The 27,600-nt window shown below is 40.7% G+C and overlaps 1 protein-coding gene across 3 annotated transcripts; it reads left to right on the top strand.

Moving 5' to 3' along the window:
- Positions 1-1,400: 1,400 nt before the first annotated feature.
- On the top strand, positions 1,401-27,600 carry Paip1 (poly(A) binding protein interacting protein 1). 3 transcript variants are annotated; one of them, XM_038322567.1, is made up of 11 exons: positions 1,401-1,522; positions 2,877-3,043; positions 10,357-10,542; positions 13,148-13,260; positions 17,220-17,331; positions 18,373-18,498; positions 19,667-19,773; positions 20,444-20,561; positions 21,501-21,555; positions 25,201-25,294; positions 27,444-27,600. In XM_038322567.1, the coding sequence occupies exons 2-11, from the start codon at positions 2,948-2,950 to the stop codon at positions 27,535-27,537; spliced, it is 1,101 nt and encodes a 366-aa protein (XP_038178495.1). In that variant the 5' UTR covers positions 1,401-1,522; positions 2,877-2,947; the 3' UTR covers positions 27,538-27,600. The 3 variants fall into 3 exon arrangements, with proteins under 3 accessions (XP_038178495.1, XP_038178492.1, XP_038178493.1); XM_038322564.1 differs by lacking the exon at positions 1,401-1,522 and adding an exon at positions 1,832-2,310; XM_038322565.1 differs by lacking the exon at positions 1,401-1,522 and adding an exon at positions 1,833-2,070.

Genomic DNA, 27,600 nt, shown 5'->3' with positions numbered 1-27,600 from the left:
TGTGTTCCTTTTTAGTACCCACCAAAATAAGCCATTAAAGGGAAACCAAGGAGCAGTACTCAAAAGCTGGACACAGGGGTGGGACAACTGCTTTAGTAAGAACATCCCACTTTTAGATTTTGAGCAGTCTTCTCTATGTACTAAAGAAGGTCAAGCAAGAAGACACTAATGAGGCAGGCATGGTGCACATGCTTGTAATCACAACACTTGGGAGGTGGAGGCAGGTGGAGCCAGCATCAAAGTAGGCCTCAGCTACAATGAAGCCAGCCTGAACTGCAGGAGACTTTGGTCTCAAAAAATGCCAAAGGAACAAACGTAAGTGATTGAGACACAACCACTACCCACAGTCACCCACATTTTAAAATGTCAAGAGCATTGTCTCCACCCAATTTTTAAACTGAAATCTTGGACACCATTAATCAAGAGCACAAATCACTTATTCATGGCTGCACTCAATAAAACCAAATTTTCTTGTGTGAAAGCATGTTCTTGTGGCTAATAAAAAAAAAAAAGGTTAACAAGAAAGTTTTGGCCCTATTTGAAATGATCCTGTAGATGAAAACTAGGAAAGCATTAAGCCCTCCTTAAATCACAGAGCTAAACTTAGAATTCTGGAGATGGTTCAATCCAATAGTAAGGCATCTATTCTTCCCTCTTTTTCATTATTTGAATTCGCCTTTCACTTGGCGTTAGCACCATCAGCTGTGACAGAAACAACAATTTACACATAATTACTAGGATTGTGCTGTGCAGTGCAGCAGCCAGTAACTACATGTAGCTCTTGAGTGTCCTAAATGTGACTGATCCCAAATGAGACATGCTTTAAGGGTAAAATACACATTAGGTGTCAACTAATTATCAGAGAAGGAGAGAGAGAGAGAGAGAGGGGGGGGGGAGGGAGGGGGGGAGGGAGGATATACCATTCATATTTAGCATTAATCACATGTTGTAATGATACCATCTGAGTTCATGGGGGTTAAGTCTATTAAAATTAATTTCACTTATCTTTCATTTAAGACGGCTTCCATAACATTTACAAAGCACACAAGTGGCTCGCATCTTTTGCTCACGTTTATTATTATTATCATTATTATTGGACGGCGCTGGTAGAAGATGCAAGAGGGGCGAAGGTGTCGTGCAAAGGGAGGTAGTGCATTTTCTACAAAGTTTCTGGAGGGGAAAGCAAGAAGGGAATCGGTGGAAGCTTGGAAGATGTGACCTAGCGTGACGATACTCGGTGGGAAGTGGAAGGCAAAGCGGGCTGGGTTTGGTTTGTTTGCACTCCCCACCCCCGAAGCTAACGGTGCAGGCGGCTGGGCTGCAGCCCGGGCCCCCTTCGCCGCCAGGCCTCGGGGTTCGGCCGGAGCGCTATCTCGGAGCACACCTGCGCGCCCACCGAGGTGCGCGTCGGCGAACCCTGGCGCTGCGCCCACGCCCCCTCCCCCCGGATTATTTTCCTGCCACCAACCGTCAGTCGCGCACTTTTCCTCCAGAGAACTAGCGAGGAGGTCGGAGGCGCCCGGTAAGCGTCCCCCGGCTTTCCCCTCAGCCCGATCCCGAGAGCCGAGACGCCGAACGCGGCCGTCCACGGAGCCGCCGCCCGCTGGCCCGGAGCCCCGGCTCGTCCAAGCGGCCCGGGTGGAGCCGAGGCCGCCCGCCATCCCCGCCATTCCCGCCATCCCGCCATCGGCGAACGCGAGCGGCCGTCGCCAGCCGCGGGAGGGCAGCCGCGCCGGGGGCCTCCGGGCCGCGGGGGGCCGCTGTGACCCGCCTCGGCCTCACTGCGTCGCGGGAGGGCGGGCGGGAAGGCGGGGGAAGCGGGGGCTTAGGCGAGAGCGTCCGCCTGCCCAGCCGAAGGGAGCCGGGGAGGCGGGCGCTGGGCTGCAGCGCGTCGGCGGGGGCCCGGAGCGCGGAGAAGCGAGCAGGGCCCGCCGGTCCTCTTCCATGAGGCCTGAGTGAGGTGCGGCGGTGACAGGGCGGCCCGCGGCGCCTCCTGCGCGTCCTGTTCGGAGCGGCGGCGGCCCCCGTGGGAGAGCAGGAGCATGTCGGACAGTTTCGATCGGGCTCCAGGTGCTGGTCGGGAGCGGAGCCGGGGCCTGGGCCGCGGAGGGGGCGGGCCTGAGGGCGGCGGGTTCCCGAACGGAGCGGGGCCTGCGGAGCGGTCGCGGCATCAGCCGCCGCCGCAGCCCAAAGCCCCGGGCTTCCTGCAGCCGCCGCCGCTGCGCCAACCCAGGACCGCCCCGCCGCCAGGGGCCCAGAGCGAGGCCCCCGCCGGCTCCGCGCGGCCTCCCCGGCCTGGGGCGCTCCCAGGTACGGAGCAGCTCGAGGAGGGCCCGGTGCTCCAGGGCCAGCCTTCCCCCCACCCCGCGGCCCTTGGCGCGCGCCGAATCCGCCCCCCGGTTCCCCGAAAGCTTTCCCCGGGGGAGGGGGCCCCGCTCGGCACGGGGTAGGAACTGGGTTTGGAAGGAGGTACTGGCTGCAATCCTTTGTGCGCTCCGACTGGGGGAGGGGCCGGGGCCCGGGCCCGGGTCCGGTGAGAGGTCTGGCGTCCCGGGAGGAAGTGGAAGTCACCTACCTGTCCCTGGTTGAACCCGGGCCCCGGCCGAGCAGCCACTTCTTAGCCCAGCTCCTTGAGAGGGAAGGGATGGGAAACGCTCTCTCGAACGTTCATTTCGGAGGCAGGTACGTGCACTGGCGAGCCAAAGCAGGGCTATTGTTCCCTTTTGCAAGCTCTTTGTAGGACTCTTAACCATCTTACATTTTGTGTTTAACTCCCCAAATCCGGAAGTTCTCAGACGGTTTCTCAGTATGTAGTAAGTTGTTATATACAAAGGAATGAATACATCTAGCACTGCTTTTTTTTTTTTCTTTCTCAGAACAAACGAGGCCCCAGAGAGCTCCACCTAGTTCACAGGATAAAATCCCACAGCAGAACTCGGAGTCAGCCATGGCTAAGCCCCAGGTGGTTGTGGCTCCTGTGCTAATGTCTAAGCTGTCTGCGAACGCCCCCGAATTTTACCCGTCAGGTTATTCTAATTATACAGTGAGTACATTCTTTTCTCCTACTACTCCGTGTTAATATTATTAGAATAATGTGGTTAGTCTTTCACTAGAGTATTCTGGCTGCTTTTTGTACTACACACAGAAATATCTTATTCAGCGAAGCCGTGGTTCCGGAATATAATTTGTAGTTATATTCATGGTATTGAATGTAAGCTTGTGAGACTAGGAATTCTCGCCTGCTTGTTTCCCTGTTGTGTACCTAGTACTTAGAAAGTAAATGTAAAATCACAAGCTTGGTATAAAAAGCCTAATTTCAAGGATATCTTCAATTTGTAAAACTAAAATCTCCTTCTGAACCTGTGGGCAACCTGTACTAAGTGAATGGCCAGGAGAGCTTCCTTTAGTTTGATTTTAGCCAGATTGCAGAATATTCCTCGGTGCCTTAGGAGTAAGTAACCATTTTGCTGCAAATAGGTAGTTTCATGAATGTTGAGAAATGCGTATCTGGGCTCTTTATTTCTAGAGGATGTTCATCAATTATGTTAAGATAATATTTCTGGTGCTGGTTGTATGCAGAAATATTGTGAAAGTTTTTGTTGTCTTTATTTTTTTGTTTTGATTTTGAGTCAAGCAAGGCAGCCCTCCTGCCTCAGCCTCCCAAATCTGCAATTACAAGCATACTTTACCATGCTTCGTGTGTAAGCAATTTTGGTAAAGTGTTTACATAAGTGTATGTAGGCATAAAGAACTTTTCACACGTTTATTTTTGTCAATAATGTAGCAAATTTTATCTGGTCTTAGTTTTATTAGTAGTAGGAAGCCCAAAGCATGGTTGGACTATATAGGAAGAAATTCACTTGTGCTTGTTAAACCCAGATGAGTCAGTGAATAGAGATTAACTTCAGAAAAGGGGCGTGAACAACAGAGATGAATTGAAAAGATGACTGGTGTACCTAGCATGAGGCCTCACTCAGTCTATTAAATGACAACACAGTATGAACGCAGGTCAAAGTTAACACGCAGACAGTTGGAGCTGGCATCACAGCCAAAGAGGAAAAGTGTCAGCATCCTCTAAGCCTCAGTTATCCCCTTAGAATTATCCTCATGCCCAGGGGTAGCCGTTAGGGGTTGGTTTGGTTTGGTTTTAGATAGTTTTGATACATATTCCTATTCATCCTTGAACTTGATACCCTCCTGCCTCACAGCCTCTCCTGTGCTGGCATGTTACTAACCATTTTTCAAAGCTTACATAAATGAAGATCTATAGACTAGGTTGCTGCTCTAACTCTACATCTAAATTCCTGTTGGAACAGTTTGAGGTAACTTATTCACATCACTTGACTGTATCAAGGTTCCATTTGTCCACTGATCAATGGATAGATTCTACTTTGGGACTATTGTGAAAATGAGATCATTGTCTCTGTCCATGTTCTGATTGATATATGCCTTTATTTCTGCCTGGTCTGTAAAAGTGGAATTTCGGGAGCCAACCTTAGTAGAAGCAGCTGTCTTCTAACGAGATAGTCCAGTCTGCATTCTTCCGTGTTGACTGCTGCTTGCTGTCCGTCCTTGTCAGCACTCGGTGTTTTCTGGTTAGCCATCCTGATAGGTATGCTGTAGTTATAGTTTTACTTTCTGTTTTTCATAGTTCTGTAATCTATATTTGGTTCTCTTTCCTGTTTGACATGTAGAGACTCTGCACTTTGTGGAACTAGAAATTCTATGCACCCTTTAGAAAAAATGCTTTGGGACTAGACAAGAGGAAGTGTAAGTGTGGCAGGAGGAGCAGCTGATGTGATGAAAAGTAAAAACTAAGAGTCGCTCCCCAAAAAAATTGTATTTGGCTCAAGGAGAAAAGGAACCATGGAAGCTCTGCGAGTAGTTGAATAATTCAACTCTTAAGAATGTTTTACTTTGGGCGCTAGGGAGATAGCTTAGAGCTTAGCACTGGCTGCTCTTCTAGAGGACCCAAGTTCAATTCCCAGCACCCACATGGCAGCTCACAACTGTCTGTAACTCCAATTCCAAGGGATATGGTACCCTTACATAGACATTTATGTTTATACATGCAGGCAAAAATCACTAATTACATAAAAATAAATCTTGAAAGGAAAAATTAAGAAAAGAAAAAAAGGTTTGCTCTTTAGCACCCAAAAACAGTTACCCATTTGTCTGTTTTCCTTCCTGTTGACGTAGACTATTTTATGACAGGAGAAATAGTTGTTGTTGTTGTTGTTTTCTTTCAAAGTCCTGAATACAAGTCAAATGACCCTTTATGAGCAAATGTGTCTGTGGGTGTGTGCAGGTGAGTGCGTTTGTCTGAACAGGCCAGAGAGGCCAGATCTCTTTGGAGCTGGATTCACAAGATGATTGTGAGTGGCCCGTGTGGATACTAGGAAAGGAACAAGGTCTTCTATAGGGGTGGTATAGGTCTTTCTTTTTTGAATGATTTGTTTTTATTATGTGTATTGGTGTTTGGCCTGCATTTGTGTCTGTGTGAAGTTGTTGATCCTGAAACTGGAGTTACAGAAAACTGACCTGTCATGTGGGTGTTGGGATTCAAAGCTGGGTCCTCTGGAAGAATAGGCAATACTCTTAAATACTGATCCATTCCTCTAACCCCATGGTACACGCTCTTAACCACCGAGCCATCTTCTCTACCTCACTACCAGCACTTACTTTGAATCGGTCTTTTTTTTTTTTTTGGTAGGAATTCTTTGGCATCCATTAGTACATCAACTTCTCTGTTCATTGTACCAAAACAAATGAACTAGAAGCTTCTTTGGCCCTTGATATTTGACCTTTTATTTCAAAGATTGCTTTAGTTAGTTGCCAACATTTAATTAAGTAGGATATTGGGAAGTTTATATTGACTGGTTTATGTTCAAATCATAAGAAATAGCCATAATGGACTGAAATTGGTTGAAGCAAATTGGCAGCATAATTAAATTTCTTCCCTGGCTGACTTCCTTAGTGGTAATTCTCCTGGATTTTGTGGATACTTGGGCTTGCTACCTTGCCCTAGTATTTTGTCACCCTTAACTTACACTAAAGTTTATTCATTGTCCAAGTTAAATGCTTTCAGTCCATTTAGTACAGAACAGGAGCGTCCTCCTTTATCCCAACTCTTCGTATAAACTCGTGTGAGGAAACCTTTTCCTGATACGAGCCGTGATGCAGAGTTAGCTAGAACCAGTCCCTCCACAAATAGTTCAGTACACAGTGGTGGGTGGGGCACTGGTCTTACATGACACAGTGGAGAAAACTCTTTACAGGCCTCTTCTAGTAGTCAGCCTTCTGTTTCTGGAAATGTTTGAGTCTGCTCTTGTATACATTACTGGGTCAGTAAGATGGCCCAGCAAGGTAAAGGCGCTTACTGCTAGGCAGATGACCTTAAGTTCAGTCCCTGGGGGACCCACATGATGGAGAGAACCAATTCCCAAAAGCTGTCCTCTGGCTTCCGCACACAGGTTCACTAGTCCAGCTGCTAGAATTTCCGCTTTTCATCCTGGGTCTCAGCAGCTTTCTATATCCATCTGTTCCTGGTTGCTTCTCAGACTAATATGGCTATTATATTTAATCATAGCTTACTTACTAATAAAAATGTTCCATATAGGAACTCCTAAAGCATTCATTAAGAGGCAAAAATATTTCTGTGTCACCACCCCATCACCACCCAAAAAGCTTTTTCCTAAAAGCATCTCCGTGTTACTGCTGCCTTTTTGATCTGTTTTCAGTATGGAATGCAAATCTGCAGTGTGATTTCCCCCTAGATATGTTGATACAATTTTTATGATTGTAAAAGATCTGATTTTTTAAATATGTAGTGTTCTTAAATTTTCTTCCTCTTAGGCCCTGAGCACAACATGAAAATCTGTTTAGTTTAAAAGTTCCAGTGTGGTAGATGTCAAAGTTACCTTTTGTAGTCTTTAAAGATCTCTTGTGTGATTTTATTCGAACTACATATTTAATATTGCTAATCTTGTTAAGCTTTCCTTGTGTATAATCTCCTTTACTTCCAAGACTGCAGCCATCACTCTCTTCTAGATTTTAGCTGTGCACTTGACCCTGGGCATCAGTTCTCCTCACTTAGCTCTCCATCCATTTCTGATTGATTTTCCTCTAGCATCCTCCTTCCCCTCGGTCATAGTACCTAGGGTTCTGTTTTTCCATTTTATTACCTTTTTTGTGAATCCTGCCTGCTCCCAGAATCTGATATCTGAATCATTTTCCTGTTACTTCTTCATAAGGATTCTCACATTTATCCTCGGGTATAAAACAATTATCTTTTCTAGATCTTTGTTCTAACAAGGTTATGGCAGAAACTTAGTGTGTTGACGTCTCCATCCTTTTCATGTTTCAGTCCAGCAAGCCTAAGTCAGTTGTCTTCAAATTGAAGACAGATAAATTATTTGAAAAAAAAAAAACCTAATGGGAGACAAGTGATACAGACTTTGATCAAACATGGTGTGCTGCCTGTCTCTGAGAGCACTGTTAAGATGATGGGCCTAAGGGCTCTCCCTGTTCTCTACAGAGCACATCTGAGTTTTTTTTTTTTAAATGACAATTTTTTTTAATGGGCATTGGTGTTTTGCTTGTGTGTGTCTGTGTAAGGGTGTCAGTCCCCTGGAACTAGAGTTACAGGCAGTTGCAAGCTGCCATATGGGTGCTGGGAATTGAACCTGGGTCCTGCAGAAGAGCAGCCAGCTCTGCTGAGTGTCTCCCCAGCTCCCCAGAGCAGCTCTGCTTTTACTCACCAGATTTGAATTCTATTTTGAGGGGTCTATTGACAGTATATAAAGCTGACATTGGACATTCTGAACTGTGTTTTTGTCACAGTGAATGACAGTTGATAGAAAAGTAGTGGCTTCAACTGATACCTTCAGACTTCTCCTTGTCATTATATTAATGTTATGATTCTTTAAGTCTAGAACTATGTATACCAAAACCTTTTTAATTCTGAAATTTACACAGATAGGTGATTAAATATATTAATATGTGTATGTTTTTAATGCTTAATTGCTTTCATGACTTTTTAATAAAGTAGCAGTGCTTTTAATAATATTTTTTCACTCCAGATGTGTTGTCAGTTGTTTAGCTTTGCAGAAATGTTAGGTCTATACAAATAAGTTCCTTTCTTTAAAAGGGGGGGGAGTATTATGTATGCTCATTTTATTTAGCAAATTATCTTGGGACTATTTCTGAAGGATGGAATATATATACATATTATATTAGAGATGCAATTATATTAGAGATGCATAAATTCTGTCTTGTTTCCTTAAGTGGCTATATTAAGGCTGATTTTATGAATGTACAGTAATGAATTTAACCAATTTCTTGCTTATAGATTGTTAGGTTTCTTGGCAATGAACATACTTATGTTATGTCATATTTGTGTTATGAGTCTTAGTTATTTTGAGGGTAGTATAATATAAAAGTACAATTTTTCATCAGCTTTGTGACTGTACACAAATTATTCAAGTTCTATGCAGTCCTTCTTTATATAAACTCCTTTTCCCCACCACAGCTTTTAGAATTAGCCTCCTTAGTGTGCCCTCATCATACACGATCTACCTCTCTCATTGACTCTTAACAGCCTCCATCCTTCCTCAGTTTTGTTTTAGCTATTGACTTTTTTCCTCTAAGGTATTAAGTCAAGTCCCTCCCTCTTTGGAACCAACATACTGCATCTGCCTACCGCATAGGATATCTCCCACAGTTTTTGAGGGTTTGGGAGGAATTTTGTTTGTTTTGTGTTTTCCATCAGGTCAGATGTTAACTTCTACTTTAATTTTTTTTTTTAGATTCATCTGTTCTGTTTTATGTGTAGGGATGTTTTGTGTATCAGTAATGTGTGTGGGTTATGTGCATGCCTGCTGCTGCACAGGTCAGAAGAAGGCGTTGGATCCCCTAGAAGAGGAGTTAACAGGTGGTTGTGAGCCACCATGTGAATACTGGGAACTAAACCCACATCCTCTGGAAGAGCAACAGTGCTCTTAACCACCAAGCATTTGTCCACCCAGATAAATGAACTCTCAAGACTCTAGGTTATCTCAGCATCTGAGATATGAGGAGAGAACTTGGTCTGCTTTATTCGTGGCAGTTCCTGTGTCACATCCTTTCAGCACCCATGCAGTTCGGCACTCAGGCTCTCGGCATGGACTGCTGGTCCATCTACCTCAGTGTCCAGGGCTGGAGCTACTGGCGTGTGCCTGGAAAGGATGTCAGAAACAGTCTTACCAGAAAGAATATCGTGCCCTTGTGTGGTATTTTTTTGTACTCACTGACTCTAGAACTTAAAGCCCTTCATAAGCTGCTTCTCTATTTTGCTCATTATTTTTTCATATGACTTGTAATTTGAGTTTATTTGGAGAACAATAAATCTCATCAAGCAGTGTATGTATTTGAACATAACAGATAAACTTTAGCATGCTTTGGGTAGTATGCCATGTGATGAGAGCAAAAAGACTCTTAAGATTATTATTACTATCTAGATTGGTTAGAAACCTAATAAAGCAGCCAGAAAGACTCCCACCATCTTTATTATGATGTAATTTTGTATTTAAGCAGTTAAGTATGCTTCCCTGTCCTTGAGTATTGGCAAATAGATGACAAAGCATACTAGATTTTCTCTCTCTTTCTCTTTCTTTCCTTCCTTCCTTTCTTTCTTTCTTTCTTTCTTTCTTTCTTTCTTTCTTTCTTTTCAGTATAGATGTTGTCAAACATTACAAAGATAGAGTAGTATAATATAGTTTCCAGGCTGGCAATTCTGGTTTCTATGTTTGGTCCATCCTTTCCCTATAGTGTTTTGGTTTTGTTTTTTAATTTATTTTTATTTTATGTTCACTGGTGTTTTGCCAGCATGTATATCTGTGTGAGGTGTCAAGCCCTGGAACTGGAATTACAGACAGGTGTGAGCTGCCGTGTGGGTGCTGGGAATTGAACCTGGTGCCTCTGGAAGAGCAACGAGTGCTCTTAACTGCTGAGCCATCTCTGCAGCCCCCTTTCCTTACAGTTTTAATGCAAAATTAGTAACTAGGTCTTATTTTATCTGTAACTAGATTCTTTTTATATTGTTCATTATAGTGAAACTTTATTTCCTTGCTATAAGTCTGCTAGGATTGAAAAGACAATTCTTTGTCTTAATGGAGCTCCTTCTGTTAAAACATGTTAGGCAAGGAAGAGGAATAGCTAGCTGAGTGCTCTTCAGTTTTGGTCTTTAAAGTTATGTGAGAGCCCTAAAAACATCATTGCTAGAAACACCTCAACTTAATGCACTGCTTGCTTGCTTTGCTAGTTATATGAATTAAATTGTTTTATTCCGTTTTCGTTTGTCTTAATTTTGAACTGTAGGAATCCTATGAGGATGGTTGTGAGGATTATCCCACTCTATCAGAATATGTTCAGGATTTTCTGAATCATCTTACAGAGCAGCCTGGCAGTTTTGAAACAGAAATTGAACAGTTTGCAGAAACCCTGAATGGATGGGTCACAACAGATGATGCTTTACAAGAACTTGTGGAACTCATCTACCAGCAGGTAGGTAGGCTCGTAGCAGGAGATGACCTGGTAGTTTCCCGGAGCCCATAGACGGTGACTGTTATTTGAAGAAGGCCAGGTCCCTGTCCGTTTCATCCGTACTTGTTAATGCTCTGTGGATAAGAGGAGCTTTTGAAGTATGTCCGGGGTAAAATTCCTATAGTTAGAGATCCAAGGCTAGAGCCAGGCTACACTGTCAGTTGACCTGCACAGCCCAGCTCTGTAGAAGCAGCATTTATGGCTTAGCCAGGGCTCTGTGCACAAGCAGCAGTACAGAAGAGATCTAGGCTCAGACAAAGAAATCTACAAAAGAATCACACATACCCCTATCTATTTTTTGCACCTGACGCTAACATACACAAAACAGTTGTGGAGGTTTTTTTCTCTCTGTGTTTAATTCTTAGGATTCTTGGAGGTGAGAAAAAAAATGAGAGAAATTTCTTGCCTCACAAATGAGGTGGTGTTGAAGACCGAGTTCAGTGGCAGAGTGTTGGCCAGGCAAGTGCAGGGCCCTGAGTTTAGTTTCTAGCACTGAGATAGATAGACACAAAAAAGCCAGACTGCAAAATAGTCCAATATTAAGTTTCAACATTTCTTGTCTTCATTTGTTTGTTCATGTGCTTTTGAGACGGTCTCACTCTGTATTTCAGGCTGGCCTGGATCTCACTATCCTAGACTGGCCTTGAACTAAAGGTAATTCTATCTCAGCCCTCCAAGGCTGTAGGATTTGACCGTGCCCACTCTTAGGTTTTAAAGATGTGTATCTTAAGTCCTTAAAATACTTAACCAGTTTAAAAAAAAAAAAAAAACTTAACCAGTTGATATTTCTGTGTCATTTAACATTCAGCTTTTGTTGTCACATATTGGGCAGTGGCATGTTAATACCATTATAAAAGGTATTAGAATGCTGTCTTTTTTTCCCAAAAAACTTTAGTTTTTAAAATGGTTTTCAATACAGTTTTAAGTTTGAGAAGGTTCCCTTTTTACCATACCCAAAGAGTTACTAGCACATAGAGAAGAGCATAGATTACAAAGATAAAACCCACAGGCATTACTCCAGCTTCCAAGAAGTATGTCATCCTTAGCTATCAAGATTAGTAAGGCTGCTTTATCAAGTGTATAAGTTAATTCTGCCACACAAGGCCAAAGAGAAAAAGCAGATAGTCTAGAAAGGAATGAGTCTTCTTGACTAGCGCTGCTGATGGATCTCCAAGTTTACACTTGAGATGGTAAGTTTTGCATTCCCAATGGACTTTGAGCTGTTGCCCCACATAAACACTATCATTCTCTACCTTGGGTGTGGGGCATTTTCATGGAAAGTTCAGTGAAAGAAGAATATACTCTGTCTCAAACAAGGAAAAAAATGATATTGTAAAAAAACATTGTAGGTGGAGAGAATGGGAGATAAGAGTAGGGTTGCTTAAAGCAAGTGGTAGCTAAAAATCTCATTTTCCAGTGAGGGGAAATAAGTAGGCAATTGTTACAACTGACAAATCACAGTTACAGAGGCTAAAAACCCTTCAGCCAGTAGCAGGGAAAGCAGAGTTTGGCTTTCTTTTGTTAAGCGTTTATAGTATAAGGAGAAATCATGTTTGTTTGTTTTTTGTTTTGTTTTTGAAATGAATCAAATGTAAGCAAAAAAAAAACAAGAAAAAGAAGAAAAAACCTAGAAATAGAAAAGTCTAATTATAAAGCATTTGCTGTTTCTGACAATGTTAAGATTCTACAATGGTTGCTCTAACTCAGTGGTTGAAAGTATTACTCTTCTGTCCACACTATACACATCTGAGCAGAGAGGTTAACTCATTCTCCTCTAGTGAAGTGATCCAGAAGGGGCTAGCATAGCATCTGTGATTTATTGGTTATCTCTGTGACCTTGGTCAGGCTTCTGAAGCCCTCTCACGTGTTTTCCTGTCTATCACAAGTTGGTAAACTGTGTCCTCCTGTTCTCTAAAATCTGCAGTTAAAGCCTAAATTTTTTAAGTGCTGCTTCTGCTACGAATTCAAGATGTAGCATTTTCTCAGTTAGTTTTACTTTTTTATTTTCTATTTTTAAGTAGTTGTTTTGATTTCCTTTTTATTCCATGTGTTTTGGGATGTTTAAGCCAAGTACTGTTAGTCGCCTTTTTGTGTGTCATACTGAAGCTAGGAAGGTTTTAGTAGTGGCCAAGGTCCCAAAGCAGAATATTTGGGTGTCTTGTTGTGGACTGCTAGATCTCAAAGTGTGTGCTGTCTTCTTCTGAGAAACAACATTGATCAGTAGTTTTGTAGCTACCCTCATCATTCTTAATTGTTAACCAAGCAGTCGTGTACACGTCTGTATTTTCTGCAAAACTGGGTTAACATCAAGAGACATTTTCTAATTGTTTCTGGTACCCTCAGGTGAATGAGGGATAGGAGAAGTCCCCTTACAGTTTTCTTTGTACTATGGTTCTTAGTATCAGGATAGGTGGGAGGATTCACTTTCTTAGGCCTAACAAAAACGTTTTAGCATATACTATATAGTTCATTTTAGTAGCCAAATGGTTTTCCTCCATAAGATATTGCTAAGTATTTGCATTGATAATAATGTATTTGTGTCATACAAAACTTTTCTTTTTAAAAGGCCACGTCTATCCCAAATTTCTCTTACATGGGAGCTCGCCTGTGTAATTACCTGTCCCATCATCTGACAATTAGCCCACAGAGTGGCAACTTCCGCCAATTGCTACTTCAAAGGTCAGTGCGAATATAAACTTACAGATAATAGAATTTGACCATTGATGTTTTCTAAACACCTTACAATATAGGTTGCAGGGAAATATAGGCAGACCAGCCTGATTTCCAAAACATTTAAACCTAGAGTCAAATGTCAGTTTTTCCTTTGCCTTTGGTTTGGGATTTAGAAATGCTTTTCCCAGAATCATCAAAATGATTAGTGATGTGTTTTTAAGTACTTTGGTAGTTTTAGTTTGAGAATTTAAATTTGATAAAAATGATTAATTCATTTTTCTTGACTGATTTGAACTACCACTCGCATCACACTGCATTCTTAAATTTGAGCTTTAAATCTGATTCTTCATCATGTTCCATCTGTCACTTGTTCTTGTTAATATATAGTCTAATTACTATATAATAGCTATGTTAAGAGCTCTAAAATTTTAATTATCTAGATAGTTCTGTTCTTGTAGAATCTTCTTGCTGTACACCTTTTTACAGTTAGAATTAGTGTTTAGAGTACACAAGCATTGTCATTATATTACATATTTAATAGTTGGCATTGATTCATGAACTATTAGGGAAAACTTTAATTTTCTTAAAGTGAGTGTGGTAGCTCACCTAAGACAGGATTGCTTCAAGTTCAAGACTAGCCTGGGATACATACTAAATTCCACTCCAGCCCAGGTTACAGAGTGAGACTCTCCCTCAAAAAAACCAAAACTTTTTTTAAATCTAATCATTCGAGTAGTCTTTAGCAATAAGATTATTTTCATGTTTAATAAGTTTATTATCATTTGTCCATTAATTCTTTAAACACTTGTAGTAGAGGGCCTGAGGTGTAGTTTGGGAGTAGAGTGCAAACCTATGAGTTCAGTTTCCACTGTACATGCCTGCATGTGTGTGCACAGACACACACACTAAAAAATTAGTGGTTACAAGATATTTCTGAGTAAGAATTCTAAAGATAGAACCCAGCTAACATGGAAAAGGAAACCTCACAGGTTCCCAAACATAGACAAAGAACTGCGGGCAACTAAGGAATGCTGAGAGTAGGGGAAAGTCATCTCTGTTGTCCTAGGGTTATTGTTGCTGTGATGAAACACCGTGACCAAAGCTGCTTGGGGAGGAGAGGGTTGATTTGGTTTATGCTTCCACAGCACTGTTCAGCATCAAATGAAGTCATGACCGGAGCTCAAACAGGGCAGGAGCTGATGCGGAGGCCATGGAGGCGTGCTTGTTCCTATGGCTTGATCAGCCTTCTCATAGAACCCACGACCACTGACCTAGGGATGGTACCACCCTCAGTAGGCTGGACTTTCTCACATCATTCACTAGTTGAGAAAATGCCCTATAGCTGGTTCTAATGGAGCCATTTTCTCAATTGAGGTTCCCTCCTTTCAGATAATTCTAGCTTGTATCAAGTTGACATAAAACTGTCCAGCACAGCAAGGAAAGAGGCCATTGGTTATCCAATACCAAGTGGTCAGCCCTGAAATCCTATGCATACAAGTAACATTATATGGACTGAGCAGGGTGTACACATGCACGCACACACACACACACACACAAATATACACACACAACAGCAATTAAAAATTAAGAGACTAGAGACCATGTATTTGGGTGGAGAGAAGGGATAAAATGAATTGTGTAATTATGTTTAAATTTGAAAAAAAATTTAAAAAGTTAGGCCATAAAGGTAGTTCTCCAAATACACATGTAAAAGATGAATTGTGCTAGCAGCTCAAGTGGATAGCCATTCAGAGAAAAGAAAAAGGAGAGAAGAGTTCCTGTCCTATACTAGATTAAATGCCAAGCACATCAGACTAAAGGCAGACAAACAGGGAAGTATTTAACAAGCGAACATATCTTGGGTTGTCAAAGCTGGTTTGAGCAAGATATTGTACCCATAGGCCATAAGCTTAGATGAGAAAATTTAGATATAAATTACATTTGGGAGTAGTCAACTTTATATGAAGTAAAAATTGGAAATTGTATACGTAGCAATGAGCTCTTTTATGCATTTGTGAAAGAGATCTCTAGGAATGAGTAAGAAAATGTCTAGTGGGGCTGGAGAGATGGCTCAGAGGTTGAGTACCTGGCTGCTCTTCCAGAGGGCCTAGGTTTGGTTCCTAGGGCCACTCACAGCCATCTCTAACTCCAGTTCTGGCTCCCTCTTCTGTAATCTTTGGGCAGTGCATGCACATGGTACAAAGAACATGCAGGCAAAACACCCATACACATAAAATAGTAAATTCTTAGAAAATATTTCAAATGTTTCTGGATAAATACAGTTTGGAAAACTAAAAATGGCAAGTTTACATATATTTTAAGAACTATCCTTACTATAATTACGTACAAACTGTAGTGTCTGGACAGAGAACGTGGATTACAAGCAGAGTATGATGCCAGAAAGGCCACCTTACTAAGTTTCTGTATGAACTTCTGCAGTGCTGTAAGACTGTCAGTAATAGGACCGGGAAACAGAGCACAGTTCTACCCTTAGAGATATAGATGCGTGTTTGTATGTGTGTATATACTTTGAGAAAGACAGAATGAAGTTGTAGTGGTATGGGGTGGTTATCCAGTCTTTATTTTCGCCTTTGTGAGATAAACACAGGTTCTTTCTATAATTGAAAATAGTTAGCTTTGGAGGACTTAGAGTCTTTCATCTGGATAATTATCCATATAGGATAAGGCTTTACTTGGGCACATACTTTGTGTCTTTTATCTTATGTCTTTAGAAATTTATAAATAAAAAGTCCATTTTATCAAAACTTAACTAAAATTACAACAAAAGATAGGAAAGGGTTTGGGTAGCTGAGTTGCTATTGATTAATTAGCCCTTTTATTATTTTAACTGGTGCCCTTTCCATATATATCTTTGAGAATTCCTTTAATATGTTTAAGATGGTAAGGCATCTTGCTATGCTTGACTCAAAAAAGTGGTGCTCATTAGGTAACGTGATAATTAGAGTTGGGCTACATGGGAACAATAAACATGAGTCTGTGGTGCTTTTACCCACCCAGCAAATGTTTGGGCAAGAGAGGATTTCTTTGTGTAAAGAAACTATTATAAGCTGGCTGTATGGGAACCATTCAGTCTCCAAAAGCTCTTAACTGCTGAGAGCTTTCCAGTCCCTTCCTTTGTCTTCTTTTTTCTTTTTAAGAGAACAGTCAACATCAGCTTTATAAGACAAATTACTTTCCCAGACATTTCAAAAAAAATTAGAAGAAAATTAAAAACATCCATTTTAGTAATAGTGGCTAATACCATAATTCCCCTCTAAATTCCATGGTAGACAACTAGGATTAGTTTAGATGCCTTGGAACTGTGAGTATAAACCTCCAAGATTTCTGTTTATTACCTGTGTGAGTTAGAGGTATAATATCTGATAATATACGCTGGGAAGTGTAAAAATAAAGAATTTATTGGGTATGTTGGTGCAAAATCGGATCCCAGATCCTAGGAGGGCCATGAGTTGAAGGCTTGACTAAAAAGTGACATAGTAGTTCAAGCCAGACTGAACAACTCAGCAAAACTCACCTACAAAATGCAAAAGGGGGCTGGGTATATAGCTCACTGTTGCCTGGTCTTGTGCACACAAGGCACCAGAGTCAACCTCAAAAAAAAAAAAGTTTTTTTTCTTCCCCACCTCTTCAGCTTAACTGGATACACAAGTATAAAGAACACTTTAGAGATGGATAAAAGTAGCAAAAATACCGATAAGACATGATATAATTTTCCTGTTTTACTTCTACAATGTTTTGAACGTTGTGAAATGTACATATTACAATTTGATCTGCTAGTTTTATTCTTATTTCTGGCAGTATCTTAAAACTGCATCTGAGGTCAGGACAGTGATTGTGCTTGCCTTGGTTGCTATTGGTAACTAGACTGGCAAATGACAACAAATCTTGGTTTACTGTTGAAAAGTCAAAGCAATATGAGATGGTAAAAGATACATCTTTATTAGATGCCGGACGGAGTATGAAGTTAAAGACCAAGCTGCAAAGGGAGATGAAGTGACTCGAAAACGATTTCACGCATTTGTTCTGTTTCTGGGAGAACTATATCTTAACCTGGAGGTGAGAACATTTCTTATTAGTACTTCGAGGTTAGAACATGTAAAAATGCTTCCAGGAAGGAATTTTTGTTCACATTATATTTTTACAACATCAGAAATAAAATAGAAGAAAATTAGTGCAATGACCGCTACCAGGTGATAACTGCCTGCAATCACAGCAGCTGGAAGGAATCTTGAGTTTTAGGGTAAACCTGGGCTACATAGTGAGACCCTGTCAAAGTGAAGGGGACCAGGGGTGAAAGCAAATATTTTCACACCTAATTATATTTGAATGGAACATTAATAACTTTTGTTCTGCTCATAAGCAGAACAAAATCATAAGTCATCACTAAGCTTTTAAAAGTCCTTATACACTCAGGACGCTAACCCTGTCAACCAGGCCAGCATCACTCTTGTAGCGTTCCTCCTGCCTTAGCCTCCCATGTGCTAGGATCCTAAGCCTGAGCCCCACAGCCAGGTTCAGTGCTGGGCTGTTAGCCATAGAGGATGGCTTTTTGTAAGTCTTAGTGCATTCCTCTTTCACTCTTTTGCTTTGTTTTACTTTGATTTTGAGACAGGGTTTATCTGTGCAGCCTTGGCTATCCTGGAACTTTCTCTGTAGACCAGACTGGCCTCCATTTCACAGAGATCCACCTGCCTCTGCTTCCCGAGTGCTGGGACTAAAGGTGTGCGCCACCACCACCCAGGCACTCCATACACATAATAAAATAAAATACAACTTTAAATACCTGCTTTTTTTTTATGGTGGCTTAAATTACAGCGTGTTTAGTGAAGCAGCAGTATTGACGTAGACTTATATTCCTATGTTTTATGGGTGATGAATAAGAATTAAATTTTACCTATAATCTACAGTTTTATTAGAGGTCTAATTTATATAGAGAACAATTGTAATTAATTTGATGAACTTATCATAGTGTGTTCCTTTTGTTTTTATATTTAACTGAAATACTTAATTTTGCAACTGTTTCATAGGCTGTTCATATGTCTGTATCACATTTGAGTATTGCTGCTTTTAGTTGTCCTACTGTTTTTTCTCCTAAAGATCAAAGGAACAAATGGGCAGGTTACAAGAGCAGATATTCTTCAGGTTGGTCTCCGGGAACTCCTGAATGCTCTGTTTGCTAATCCTATGGATGACAACTTAATTTGTGCAGTAAAATTGTTAAAGGTTGGTTTTTCTTTAAAAAAAAATTTTAACATTATTTTGTGTGTGCTTGTGCATACCTGGAGTTAAAAGACACTTTGAGGGGTTTCCTTTCTATCATGTGGATTCTGGGAATTAAACTCTGGTTATTGGAAATCTTTCATCCCAGCCCATTTGTAAATTCCCTTTTTTTTCCATTTGTGTGCCCTTACAAAAAAGTTTTTAGTCTATTTTAGCATTTTATTTTTGACTCTCAGATGAAAGTTTTTAATCAATCTGGAGAGATTTAGCTCTGTATTGAGTACCTTCTTAGTATTCTACTGTATTCAGACTTGTGCTGCTGTCTGTTCACTGCTGCAGCACTGCAGTCGTCTCCCATTGTGTCTTTAGAGACACGTCTGAAGACTCAGCTAACATAGGTGTTTTATATTGACAGAGAATATCCAAGTTTGCTGAGCTACAGCTTTGTACTCTTCCTAGTAATGAATGAGTATACCTTTCTCCACATCTTCAGGGACAGTAGGATCAGTTTGGGTTTGCTTTTGTCGTGGTAAAATAAAAATCCTCACAATTTGAAGTTGCCTGATTAGTAGTCAATTTAAGCATTCCTTCATGGTTATTGGCCATGTTTGTTTCTGTGAATGGCCTGTTTATATCTTTAATTTCTTTCTTTTTAAACATTGCACACGCGCACGCGTGTGTGTGTGTGTGTGTGTGTGTGTGCGCACGCGTGTGTGTGCCTGCCTGTGTCTATGGTTTAAGAAGGTGTCACAATGTAGATCTGGCCATCCTGAAACTAGCTCTGGACCAGGCTGACCTCAAACTCACAGATCTGCCTGCCTCTGCCTCCCAGGTGCTGGGATTAAAGGCGTGCACCACAACATCTGACGTTGATTATTTTTTAAAGAGACATGCCTTAAAATTTAATAGCTAATCTTAATGGAGATGTGTAATAGTCATAGAGGAAGTATAACATAATTATGGATGTGAAGCCGTATAGCTTTATTTTCTAATTAGTCAAAAGCAGAGATGGTATAGACATCTTCGAATAGAGACAGTTGGCAGAGAATAATTGGAAATATCTAACCATTAAATTCATCTTGTTTAAAAAATAAAGTTTCAACTTTTGCTAATACCTTTTAAAAATCTCTCCTCTATTGCATTCTTATTTTATTGACATCTGTGCTTTTAGTTGACAGGATCAGTTTTAGAAGATACTTGGAAGGAAAAGGGGAAAACTGATATGGAAGAAATAATTCAGAGAATTGAAAATGTTGTCCTGGATGCAAACTGCAGCAGGTAGGAAAGTAGAAGCTAGTAGATCTCAGACTTTTCTTCTTCTGTGTTTTTTTTGTTGTTGTTGTTGTTTTTTCTTCTTAAGATTTTGAATCATTACTTCATCAAAGTGATTAAGATTATGGATCAATTTAGTATTTTGCCTATGACGTCTCACTACTAAGTTTTGTTCAGCTATATTTAAAAACTTAAAATTTTCTTTGTGGTAAGATATGATGAGTCTGTTGAGAGAGAAAATGATGTCGACTTTAAACATGGACCCAGCGTTTGTGTAGTGAACTTTACCATAAGGAATATAAAAGACCAGTGTAATTCATGACCATAATATAGTCCGAGTTAAGTAGATCAGATTTCAAGTTTTTTGTTTTGTTGTTTTTTCAAGACAGGGTCTCACAATGTATCTCTGACTGGCTGTCTTTTAACTCACTAATGACCAGGCTGGCCTCAAACCTATAGAGATCTGCCTGCCTCTGCCTCCCAAGTGCTGGAATTAAAGGTGTGTGCCAGTAAGCCCAGTTTCAAGCTTGTTTTTTAAAAGTAAAAATAATACAGTGAATTATGTCATTGAAAATGTCTAGAAGTTTAAAGCATTAGGTGTCTGTTGACTAAATGGAGCCTCACAGCACTTGGGCGGTGGATGCATATTAATTTGATTTCTAATTTTTGTCTATAGAGATGTAAAACAGATGCTCTTGAAGCTTGTAGAACTTCGATCAAGTAACTGGGGCAGGGTCCATGCAACTTCAACATACAGAGAAGCTACCCCTGAAAATGACCCTAACTACTTCATGGTATGCCATGTTTGTGTTTTAAGTCTCACTTAATGCTTTGTCTTAGTTACTTCTCTGTAGCTGTGATAAAACACCATGACTAAGGCAACTTAGAAAAGAAAGCACTTAATGGAGCCTGTGACTGCAGAGCGTTAAGAGTTTACGGTGGTGGAGCAAAGGCACAGATAGGAAGGAACAGCTGGGAGCTCACATCTCCATCCACAGACAGAAGTCAGAGCACACTGGGAAATGACATCAGAGTTTTTTGAAACCTCACATCCTGCCCCCAGGACACACTCCAGCAAAGCCACATCTAATCCTTCCCAAACAGTTCACCAACTGCAGACCAAGTATTCTAACATATGAGCCTGTAGGGGCTCTTCTTGTTCAAACCACCACATGGTGAATTCAGTATTGGAAATTGAGTTACATAAAACTATTCTCATAATCCAGTGCCAATTAAACATTTTTATCGCCACAGGAGCCAGTAAGGAGATCATGTAAATAGAGATCCTCTAGTGAAAAGGAGACTAAATCAAGATCGTCCATTGTCAAGATGGATGTAGTAGTAATGTGAAAAAGACCAGGACAGTAATGCCCTGTAGCTTCTGACATCACCAGATGTGTAGCAGCTACAAAGGAATGCTCAGCCCTTAAAAACTCCTTAAAAACAGCAGGATACTAAGAAAACAAAGCTAAAAGCTAAGTCAGCATTAAACTACAATTCAGCCAGGGATGGAGCAACACTAGACAGCAGGACCTAGAACCGTAGAAGGCGAGTAAAACCTAAAAGGTGGAAATCTAAAAGCCATGTGCATTCCCAGTAAATTGGAGGGACTGTTAGGATGTTGGGGTTGCTTGTTTGTGTACAGTATTAACTGCAGGTGATTGATCTCAGCCATACTACTTTAATGAATTTCAAACTGAGCACCTACTTTTTATCATTTTGATTTATCCTAGAATGAACCAACATTTTATACATCTGATGGTGTTCCCTTCACTGCTGCTGACCCAGGTATGTTGTCTCAGTCATTTTCCTCCCATTTTTTAAGTAGTAAATTACATAAAGACTCTTTGATAATATTAAGTATGACTTTTTTTTCTTCGGTGGGGGGTGTTGTTTTTCTCTTTGTAACAACTCTAGCTGTCCTAGAATTGCCTTTGTAGACCAGGCTGGCCTCAAACTCACAGAGATCCGCCTGCCTCTGCTTCCAGAGTGCTGGAATGAAAGGCGTGCGCCACCACTTCCTGGAAGGGTTCATAAATTATAAGACTGTAGGGCTACAATTTGTCTTATGTTGTATTTAAGTTGATTACTTGGGACTATTCTGGGTGATTTGTTCTAGTGTCTTGTCACTTTACCAGTCAGACATTTCCTCAGTTAAGGACAGCCATTTTTATTTTGTACTTCTTAGTATTTGTTTTTATCTTAACTTTTCAGATGATCAGCGTAGACAGTAAAGACAGCTTATATTAAAGTTATTGCAGTTACTAAGAATTGCAGACTGCATTAGTGTCCATGATTCAGAGCTAATTAAAATTCAAGTCTCTGTGTACCTTCCAGTAAAGGGTTATTTATAGAAAAATGGCAGTAGTTGTGACAGGTGGAACTGTAGACTGAGAGAGAGAAGGTCTTCCAATTTAGTGCAAACTACAACCCGCTACGATTGGGGTTTTTCCCAGTCTTTCCCTCTGAATAACAACATCGACTGTCATGTGCCTGTGACACAAGAGTCTGTAGGGTGAGGAAGTAGAACTAAGTTATAAGGTGAGCATCTTCAGCTTCACTAAGCCAGTGTTGCCAGATTGCTTTTCAGCAATGGTTCTTCTGAAAGACTTTGAGACACCTTAGCATTACTGCACCCCCCCTTCCTGGGAACCAGGACCCTGGTAACCAACCACACGTGCACTGGAGCTTTGAGTACTTTCCATCCCCATCGTAGTCTTCAATAGACCCGGACCCTGGAACTGGGGTGAGACGACCTGTAGGTGTTCCTCCTTGTAATCGCCATAGCATTGATCAAGTAGAGTTAGCTGACTGTTGAATGAACTAGTCACAATAGTTGACAAATGGTTTCTGGACTTTCCCTTTGATTCTGTGCTACCCCCTCCCTGATTTTGTGGTTTTTCCTTTAAAAGGGCTTGTAATAGACAAGGCAGGGGTCCTCTCCTCTCGAGGCTGAGGGACCTCTGCCGTGGCAGAATAAAAATTCCTCTTGCTATTGCATCAACAGTGCTGAGAGTGTCTCTTGGGGCGACCTCCTCCTTGGTGGGGCTTTAGGGCCCAACAGTTCCATTTAAGTTTTCCGACCCACAGCTTACATGACTTTTGTTTTTTATTCTTGGCAACACTTAATAGACATAATTTCTGTCAATCCAAGTATATGAAATTCTGTGTAGTTATTTTCATGACAGTAATACTAAATTTCTTCCTGTGTGTTAACCTTTGATTGTTTTTTCTTTGAAAATTGCCTCTTGGTTGTCTTTTCCCCATATTCTGCTGGGGTTATTTGTCTTACTGATTTATGACTAGAAAAAGATGGGTTTATCCCTTTGTGCTATGTGACTATCTTTCCATTTTATTTATAATGTATTTTCATATACATACTTTGAGCTTAATTTATCAGTCTTGTTTGTACTGATTTTTACTTAATTACATTTTATTTTCTTCTAAAAATCATACTTTGCTGTTTTCCTATTTATCTACCTAATTTTTACATAGAGAATATTTAGTTTTTAAATATTTTTCACTGTATTGTCTTAGCAGCAGGTATTAACTTAATCTTCCTCTCTTAGTTATAATTAAGCTACCTATGGCATGCTGAATAATATTCATCTTGGGATTCTTTGTCCATCCTTGTCTTCATATACCAGTAACCCATTCTTTACTAGTCTTATGTAAATCATGCTGTTTCTGGTAAGACAGATCTTAATCTTTTAAAAGAAAAGAAAAGAAAATTACTTCAGTGTCAAGAAATTTTTATTGCAAGCTCATTTGTCTTTTAGAAATTACTTCAAAATTACAGAGAAGTAAAAATTGCACAAAGAATATCCATTTGGCCTTTTCCCAGGTGTTCTTTTGATAATGATTTACTCAGCTTATCTTTTTCCTCTGTCTCCACACATTTTATTTTCTTAAACCATTGCATTATCTGTTTCAGTATGAATGAGGTAGTGGTTTTAACCTTTATTTTTCTTGATTAAAAAAGTGTTATCCCTTGGGCTGTAGGGACAAAATCTCTACCCAAAATAGATTTAGATTTGCTTTTGCCTGGAGCCACAGGTATATCACTAACTTGGGAACACTTGGATGGTTGGGTTTTGGTCCTTTTCATTTTTCCTCATGGGCTTTTGCTTTTTTTTTTTTTTTTAATGTGGAGATTAGAAATTCAAGGTCAGATATGCTGTTATAAACTCTGGGTAAACGGTTTCTTCCGAGTGCCTGGCCTCATTCCATTCTCAAACGTATAATCAACCTTTGTTTGCCACTGAGGTGTTTTACTTGCTTTTCCAGGTCCATCCTTTTAAGATGTCAACCCTTAGATGTTTATGAAGGATGAGAGATAGGTATATAGAGCATGAGTTCTATCTTCCTGTTCTACACAGACCTAGGGCCTTGCTTTTGAATGTTTTGTGTGTTTTAAATGCCAAGCCCCTTGATGACTGAAACCCCCTTGTGAGCCTCCAAGCTGTACTGTATATGCATGATGTGGAGTTCCTGTTGGCCTGCGTTGATACATCTAAAAGAATATCATACGTAAAGTACTTAAACAAGAAATGTTTATGCTTAAATTTTCTCTAACCTGCCAAAATTGGAATGTCACCAACGCCCGATATTTAGAGTTTTATAAAGACAGTCTTGGAAAAGCTTGGCCCTAACCCAGAAATACTCCCTCAAAACGGGAATGAAGATTAGCCTGGTGTGTGTAGACCTATAATCCTGCCTGCTCTGGAGGTAGAGTCAGGAGGCTTACAACACAGGCCTGGGCAACTTAATACGATCCTGGTTCAAGATAAAAATTAAGCCAGGCGTGGTGGTATACACCTTTGATCCCAGTGTTTGGAGGTAGAGGCAGGAGAATCTCTGTAAGTTCAATGGTGGCCTGGTTGGCATAGGCAGTTTTCACAGCAGCAAGGGCCACATAAACAGACCCCTACCCCTTCTCTCTCTTACAAACACACACACACACACACACACTCACAAACCAAAGCCTATAAAAAGTATAAAGAGCCTGGTGTGATAGCACACACCTTTAGCCCCAGCAATTGGCAGGTGAAGCTGGAGTTTCTCTGAGCTCAAGGCTCACCTGGTCTACCTAAAGAGTTCCAGGACAGTCAGCTACAGAAACCCTCTCAAACAAACAAAAAGTTAAGAGATTTTGGGGTTATAGTTTAGTTGTAGAGTATTTGCCATAGGTCAGTCTTGAGTAACTCAACTGTGGAATGTATTTACATTTAAAATGATAGTATGTATAACTATTTTAAGGTTTGTGAGGATGCAAGGAAACGAGCAAGCCAAATAGAATATAAATTTTATGAAAATATATTATGTAATTTCTACTATTTAAACAATGGTCTTAAGTCATTAAGAGACTATAGAGACAAAACTGTTCATTTCATAAGATTATTCACTCGTTTTTTTCCCTGTATTGTCTTGTAGATTACCAAGAGAAGTATCAGGAGTTACTTGAAAGAGAGGACTTTTTTCCAGATTATGAAGAAAATGGAACAGATTTATCAGGGGCTGGTGACCCGTAAGTTCTCCTTTTCATTACTGATACTCTTTGTATATCCGTGTTCTTGTACATGTGTGTGCGTGCATGTCGAGGCCAAAGTTTGGTGTCAGGTGTCTCCTTTAGTCACTGTCCACATGATTTTGAGTTGGGTCTCTTGTTAAATCTGGAGGTAACTGATTTCACTTAGGTTAACTGACCTATAGTGTTACGCCTTTCCTGCCTCCCCAGATATGAGGTTACAGCCACTAGTTACCACACCCAGCTTTTTGCATGCATACTGAGCTAAACTCAGGTCTCTGTGCTCCATAGCAACTGCTTTACTCTGAACCATTCCCCTAAGCCCCTTATTACTCATTCTTTATGAAGTTTCTGTGACCAAGTTTTGAGATAACTAAACTAGAAGAATGATTATTAAAGAATGGCATTCAAGGGCCAGCAAGATGGCTCAGCTGGTAGAAATACTTCTTCACAAGCCTCATGAATTGCATTCGATTCCTGGACCCCTCCTTGGAATGATGGATGCAGAAAGCCGACTTTAGAGTTGCCTGTCCCCTGCCTTCCAATAGGCAGCTAAGTGCTGTACTACAGGAGTGCACTGCCATGCTGCAATGCTTGTATATTTACAGATGCTGGAACCGGAGGGACAGGGCTTTCTGGATTACGTAATCTCAAAAGTAGCTTCCTGTTACACAGTCTGATTTTAGATACATGGCAAAGTGACCTGTCACTGAGAAGAACCTCGCAGAAATAAGGTTTTTTGTTATTTTTTTTTTTGTATTTTTTTTATTTTTTAAAAAAGAAAACAACTATCTTTTTTCATTTTATATAGTAATCCCAGTTCCCACTCCCTCCCCTCCTTCCATTCCCTCCACTCCACCTTCCCCGCAACCCCAGTCCCCATCCATTCCTTGGAGAGGGTAAGACACATTGCTTTGGGGAAGGTCCAAAGCCCTCCCTACTATATCTAGGCTGAGCAAGGTATCCATCCAGAAAGAATGGGTTCCCAAAAAGCCAGTACAAGCAGTAGGGATAAATCCTGGTGCCACTGCCAGTGGCCCTGCAGTCTGCCCCAGCGGTACAACTGTTACCTACATTCAGAGGTTCTAGTTTGGTCCTATACTTGTCCCTTCCCTGTCTGGCTGGAGCTGGTGAGCTCCCATTAGCTCAGGTAAACTGTTTCAGTTGGTATCCCCCATCATGGTCTTGACCCCTTTGCTCATATTCTCACTCCTCCCACTTTTCAACTGGACTTTGGGAGCTCAGCCTAGTGCTTTGCTGCAGGTCTCTGCCTGTTTCCATCAGTTGCTGAATGTTCTATGGTAACACTCATCACGGGGCTGGAGAGATGGCTCAGGGGTTAAGAGCACTAGCTAGTCTTCCAAAAGATCCAGGTTCAATTCCCAGCAGCCACATGGCAGCCCACAACTGTCTGTAACTCCAACTCCAGAGGACCCAAGAACACCTTCACACAGATACACATGCAGGCAATACACCAATGTATATAAAAATAAGTAAATCTTAAAAGAAAAAAAGAGCACTTGCTTCTCTTCTAGAGGACTGAGGACTGGGGTTTGATTCTCAGTATCCATATCTGGTGGCTCACAACCACCTTCAACTCTAGCTCGAGTGGAACCAGCGCCCTCTTCTGACCTCTGTGGGTACCAGTACACATGTTACATATATGGACACAGATACATACATACAAATAAATAAATGATATTCATCACAGAAGTAAGTTTAATGTTAATTAGACATAACTACTGGAAGGGTAAAACTTTTTGAATGGGCCGGGCGGTGGTGGCACACGCCTTTAATCCCAAAACTCGGGAGGCAGAGGCAGGCAAATCTCTGTGAGTTCGAGGCCAGCCTGGTCTACAAGAGCTAGTTCCAGGACAGCCTCTAGAAACTACAGGGAAACCTTGTCTCGAAAAACCAAAAAAAACCTTTTTGAATGGAATAAAAAATCATAGGCAGACATCATTTCTGAAATCATGTTCTAGTTATTTATTAAGAAGGTGTGAACTTGTATGTCAAGCCTTCTATTAACTTTTAAATGCACATATCTAAAAACAGAATTCAGTCTAGTAAAGTATGCTTAACATCTCCAGACATTTTAACATTTTGAAGAATAGTAAAGTTACATGATCATTTTTGGCTTCTTTTGCAGATACTTGGATGATATTGATGATGAGATGGACCCAGAGATTGAAGAAGCTTATGAAAAGTTTTGTTTAGAATCAGAGCGTAAGCGAAAACAGTAAAGTTAAATCTGAGGCTATCAGGATTTTTGTTTTGTTTTGGGTTTTTTTTTTTTTTGTTTTTTT

Source organism: Arvicola amphibius, chromosome 3, assembly GCF_903992535.2.
Source record: "Arvicola amphibius chromosome 3, mArvAmp1.2, whole genome shotgun sequence".
In the NCBI taxonomy this organism is placed as follows: Eukaryota; Metazoa; Chordata; class Mammalia; order Rodentia; family Cricetidae; genus Arvicola; species Arvicola amphibius.
The sequence above is the reverse complement of the archived record's forward strand: the minus strand, read 5'-3'. Positions and strand labels throughout refer to the sequence as shown.